At 33.8% G+C, this 6,007-nt stretch overlaps 1 protein-coding gene across 3 annotated transcripts; it reads right to left on the bottom strand.

Moving 5' to 3' along the window:
• Positions 1–2,618: 2,618 nt before the first annotated feature.
• Positions 2,619–5,407, bottom strand: LOC105134791 (proline-rich receptor-like protein kinase PERK3). Of its 3 annotated transcripts, XM_011039331.1 has the most exons (4): positions 5,224–5,407; positions 4,448–5,134; positions 4,078–4,205; positions 2,619–4,047 (listed from the first exon to the last, which is right to left on the bottom strand). In XM_011039331.1, the coding sequence occupies exons 1-4, from the start codon at positions 5,285–5,287 to the stop codon at positions 2,854–2,856; spliced, it is 2,073 nt and encodes a 690-aa protein (XP_011037633.1). In that variant the 5' UTR covers positions 5,288–5,407; the 3' UTR covers positions 2,619–2,853. The 3 variants fall into 3 exon arrangements, with proteins under 3 accessions (XP_011037633.1, XP_011037632.1, XP_011037634.1); XM_011039330.1 differs by having other exon boundaries at positions 2,619–4,205; XM_011039332.1 differs by having other exon boundaries at positions 2,619–4,205; positions 4,448–5,077.
• Between the last annotated feature and the right edge of the window lie 600 nt (positions 5,408–6,007).

Here is a 6,007-nt window from a genome sequence, read left to right as displayed (position 1 = left end):
TCAAAATAAATTCGAAATTATATTTTTTAAAATAAATTTTTATCACTATATTAAAATTATTTAAAATCATATAAAAAATATTAATTTGAAATTTTTTTAAATGAAAAATAATTTGAAAAACAGAATAGCATGAAATCCAAATATACTGAACAGGGAGATTGTTGCCTCCTAATTTTCTAGTCCTATAATCTATATACCAGCCTTTTAAAATTAATTTTTACATGAGTGTGTTTGTGCATTACTTAATTTATATATCCTTTCGCTTTCCTCTTCGAGAAAAGAATAAAGTGCAAGAAGAAAGGCAACTGTGGAACCTGGGAGAGGACTGACTCTGCCTTTAACAAGGAATGAATGATATTTTCAAAGTTTCGAAGCATAATGTTTAAAAAGCTTAAAATCCCGTTTATTTTTATTGTTTTAAAAATGTTTTAAAAAAATATTTTTTTTATTTACTTCAAATTAATTATTTTTTTGTGTTTCTCAATGGTCTATTATATGTATTCAATATTTTTTAGAAATATCCCGATAATATTTTAAAATCCAACGTATTTAGGAAAGAGGATTTTTTAAATACGTTCATATTAATGTTTTTTCTTCTGAGTTCAAGTTAATGATTAGTGATAAAAAATACCTACAAAACAATTGTTTTTTGTGGAATTTAGAGATTCTCTAATGATAAATGGTGGGATTTAGGGATATTTTAAAGATAAAATCAATAATTTTTAATAAAAAAAAAATTACAATAAATAAGAGGATGAACTTTAAATTCTTAAGAATAATAATATTTTTTGTTAGTTGTGTATGATAAATACTCTATAAAATAAGAGTATGAACAGAGATTAACAAAAATATAAATCATTTACTGAGTAGATAAAAGGGTATATATAGTCTTTGAACTTTGTCATGTTACTTAAATAGAGGAGTTGACGCATTAATTTTATATATATATATATATATATATCATTGATGAGGGATATATATCTTTTATACAATATTAATAAATAATATATATTATTTATACAAAATTAATGTAAATAAAAATATGATAGGTCATATGAAGACTTTTTATATACCTAGAGATATAGGAAGATAATTATTCTGAACTTTAATATTTTATATTAAAAGATATAAGAATAAATAAATAAACCATATTGCCCAACATGGAGTTTAAAAATATTATCAACTTAATATGTATTGGGTTTGGATTCATTCTAAACTCAAGGGTGATGAGTCTGACACCTTGTTAGATTTATATACATTTGAATTCAGTGCATAGCTAAACCAAAGATAATTAGATTTGACATTTTACGAAACTCACATACATTTGGACTCAACACGTAATTAAATTCAAGATAGTTGAATCTGGTGTTTTACATGACTTACATACACTTGGACTCACACGTAGCTAAACCCTAAATAGTTTAGTATAACATCTTACCAAATTTATATAGATTTGAGCTCAGCTTGTAGTTGAACTCAAAAATATTTGAGCTGGACACTTTACTATCCCCCTCCACACTTTACCACCCCCGCGCACGCGCACACACACACATAGACTTAACAGTAGCTAAATCCAAGAATGTTTAGGTTTGATACATTATTGAACACATGTCTTTAGGACCACAATGATATTTAGGTTTGAATATATGTCTTTGAGCATGTGGCTGAACTCAAAGATGATAGATTTAGAATCTGGTCAAATCTAGATATACTTGAGCTCAATACATAGCCGGACTTAAAGATTTTAGATATGATATTTAACTAAAACCATGTGTATCTAGTATTAACTTATAGTTGAACCTAAAAAAGTTTGGTCTAGTATTTTATTAGACTCACATACATTTAGATTCAATACACTGCTGAGCATAATAATGTTGGATCTAAAAGTAAATCAGACTCACGTCGTTGTTATATAAATTGTTATATAAGGTTGGCTTCCTTCTAAATCTAAATGTAGTGGGTTATTATCATGTCTTTAATCCTTTTAAACATGAGCTTTTAAATCAACATATCTAAGATATATTAATTCATTACAGGCTATAAGTTTTAACCAAAAGTTTCTTTTTATTTTTTGTGCTAAAAAAATGAGAGGAAGAATAAGATGCATAGCTTAAACTTTTGTGCTAAAAAAAGTGCTAAAAAAACTAGTATTACAGCACACAGAAACCTTGAATTTTTCAATCTTGGTAGAAAAAACATGAAAACTGAGAAATTCTGCATTAAATATTAATAAAAACACTTCAGAGAAAGATTGTGGTGTTAATAATGGAGATTTGTTGTAGGCAAACCTAAGATAGTTCTGAATATTCAGTTATAGATCTGTCATCACTGAATCATGCAAGAATTCTAGTAGAAGCGGGATAACTGAATCATGCAAGAATTCTAGTAGAAGCGGGATAACGCTGAGCCCAATAAAAGAGATGTTTCACGCCAAATAAATAGCCTAAAAAAATTCATAACTTTCCATCTGATTTTTTAATTACATTCAAATTTGGTTTGGAGATTCAATAAACTCAATTCTATAGAGGTTCGGCCTAAAAAAAGCCCCTTTTTTCCCCTAAAAAATGATAGAAAACCCATCTCAAATTTTCTGCAGGATACATCCCATGCACTCTTCTAAAAACTCTCATAGTGCCTGGTCAAGGAGCCAACGACTTTGAATAATCAAATGTTGAAAATTCTGAAGACTATACTCCAGTACACCGGCAAACTACTTGAGACATGTCAATACCTTGCTAGACAAGTGCTAAAAAAGTTGTGGTTAGCTTAGGATAGCATGATGGAAAAGTAGCAGAAGCGACAAGAAGCATGATAAATTTTATTTCTGCCAGAAGAGAGAGTCTTACAACCACATCATCTAGGATTGGAAAGAACAGATGCTGGAGGAGGTGCTGAAGAAATATGGTTGTTACCAGCTGGAGAAGCTATCATTGCATGCGAAAACCGATAATTGATGTTTGAATCTACCTCCGTAACACCTTCCAACACTTTTAAAACTGTTGACATGAGAGGTCTTCTTTCTGGGTCATCTTGCAAACACCAAGCAGCAACCTTTATCATCCTCGTTATTTCCTCTCTATCACTCCGCGTGTATTCATCCAAATTTTCCACAATGTCTATTACTCCATCTTGATGGTCACCTTTCTTCTGCAACATTGTAAGCAAATGAAAGGCAGATTCTGGTTGTGATTGGTCTACATTTCTGCGTGCACAAACTATTTCAAGGAGGACAATTCCGAAGCTATATATGTCAACTTTTACCGTAATACGACCTAATGGTTGACGCCATTCTGGAGCAAGATATCCCGGTGTTCCTCTCATTGAGATTTGAACCTGGCTCATATCTCTATTGATTAGCTTGGATAACCCAAAATCAGCGATTTTGGCATGGAAACTTGAATCCAAAAGAATGTTCTGTGGTTTTACATCAAGATGTATTATGGTATGTCGACAGTCTTCATGAAGATACGCCAGCCCTTTTGCTATGTCGAGTATAATCTTCTTCCTGGTCTGCCAATCAAGGAAAGGTCTTTGTACATTCATAAAAATCCAACTATCCAACGATCCATTGCTCAAATACTCAAAAACCAAAAGCCTAGAGGATTTCTCTGCGCAAAATCCAATCAACCTCACCAAGTTAAAATGGTGCAGACTTCCAATTGCCTCGGCTTCTGCTAAAAAAGCACTCATTCCTTGGCCTCGTTTCTCCAACCTCTTCACAGCAATTTGCGTTCCATCTCCCAATTTTCCTTTGAATACAGACCCGAAGCCTCCTCTTCCAAGTCTCTCGTTGAAATTATCAGTCGCAACGTATAGTTCTTGGTATGAGAACCTGACAGGCGTTCCTGGAACATGCTTTATATGATCATCTTCCACATCCTGCTGATCTTGTTCAGACTTCCCACACCATCTTGCCCTCAAAATAAAAATCACTACAAAAGAAATGGTAAGAATAACACTACCTATAACTCCTGCTATAATTGGTACCAAACTTCTTCGAGTTCTAGGCCTTATTTCTTGTGGCGAAGGGCTTGGTGGTTTTTTAACTTGTGGGGAAAGGCTTGGTGCTATTATCACAGTTGGTGATGGCGGTGGGGAAAGGCGTGGTGCTATTATCACAGTTGGTGATGGCCGTGGGGAATGGCGTGGTGCTATTATCACAGTCGATGATGGCGGCGGTTCGGCAGAATATGCAGTGGTGTTTCCTGTGATGGACATGTAAGCATGTCAAAGAACAGATGTATGATTTGTGGATGAATTGTGTAGGCAATAATTTCTTTCAATGTAGTACAATATATATAGAATGTGTCTTTGTGGTCAACTAACTTCTATTTGTGCAGGCTTTCTTAACTTCTCATCAAACAAATTACACCACTCCTAAATGTTAAAATGATTAAAAAAAATACCAAACTCAAAAAACTATTAGAGTGAAAAATGGTAAATTTACCTGCACAGAAGACAATTTGGTAATCGGATGTTGCACAACTGAAGGTACCAGTCTCATCGTCAAGAGGATAGGTGTAAGTGCTTGGACACTTTTTCTTAAAATTCTGGGAGTAAGAAGTAGGCTTGCAAGTCGAAGTTGTTTCATATACACCAGGACAACAATATTGCTGTGAACCAAAGGCCTCACACGCGCTGCGGCACCCCGCAATCTTCCCATCAGAACTATTAACCGTAAGTTCTGAAGGACAAACGCCGTTCAAATCCACCACACATCCTGCATTTTTGCAGGTCTTATTAGAAGGCAGAACAAGCAAAGGCAGGTTGTAGCCATCAAGAAGACTAACATTAAAAAAATATCGTCCATCTCTGTTAATCTTGAACTCTGCCATCGTCGCAGGACTCGAGCCAGCTGGCACTGTTGCACATTCTATTTTGCCAGAGCCGCAGTCGCCTGTGATGCAGGAGAATCTTCCTGTATCATCTTCAGTGCAATGTGTGCGACCCCATAAACGACCAGCCCAATCATCCGAGGTTGTTATGTCCTTCCAGTCATTCTTTCCAAGGGAAAAACCAGTTGGGATCGTCGGGGTGACATAAAAGAGAGGTCTTGGATCATATGTTGAGTTTATTCCTGGCCATATAGTGTAGTCACAATTGTTTAATATTCTTAAAGTTGCTGAAACAACACCTGCGAGCAATAACATAAGATAACAGCTTAATTGTGTTCAAGAATTAGTTATGGGAACAGAAAAATTGTGATAGATTGCTGTACCATACCTGATACGAATAAATGAGCAACCAAGAAAGGAGATAAATGCATAAGCAACTTCAGTAGTGACATTGAAGCAGAATTAGTTTTTAAGAACAAGAACAACAGAAATAAGAATTTTGGATTCCAATTAACAGGGTTTCTTTTTCTTTCTTTTTTTCTTTGGGCTAAGCTTTATTTGAAGGTTTCATGAAGAACAGGATACGTCTATTACGCGTAGGGGACTGACAAATTGTGAGTAGAAAAGTTTGTGTTGAAAGTTCTTCCAAAGTCATCCATCTACTTTTTGAAAATAAGGCTAAAAGAGACCCCACATTTTTTACTATGAAAATGATTGGTTGGCAACATTTTAACCATGAAAAGAATTAATATTAATGTCAAGAGGCTACTTTTAAATAGTGGAGTTTCATAAAGATGATTTTAAATATTCATCTTATTTCTAAATGTAAATCAAAACTTGAGAAGGTTCTTTGATTCGATCTAATTTTTTTTATAATCTAATTTGTTTGTGTTTTAAGATTAGAAATGGATATATATATATATATATATGAATTTTTATGCATATATTTTCAGGAGAAAACAATTTTAAAAATTGGGTTTTTTTATTTAGAAGAACCCAAAAACTGACTATCCAGCTGGGAAGTAGAACAATGCATCAAGGATGCTTACCAACTTCTAGCTCATCTTTCTGGAGGCCATGCCAATCTCTCACCCTTAATCATTTGCGAAACTTTTGGCATTTGCAGGATTTTCCTGACTCATAATTAATCAGCCTTGAACACGTCCTCCACC

The sequence above is a fragment of the Populus euphratica genome, unplaced genomic scaffold (assembly GCF_000495115.2).
Source record: "Populus euphratica unplaced genomic scaffold, PopEup_1.0 scaffold120.1, whole genome shotgun sequence".
Lineage (NCBI taxonomy): Eukaryota > Viridiplantae > Streptophyta > Magnoliopsida > Malpighiales > Salicaceae > Populus > Populus euphratica.
The sequence above is the reverse complement of the archived record's forward strand: the minus strand, read 5'-3'. Positions and strand labels throughout refer to the sequence as shown.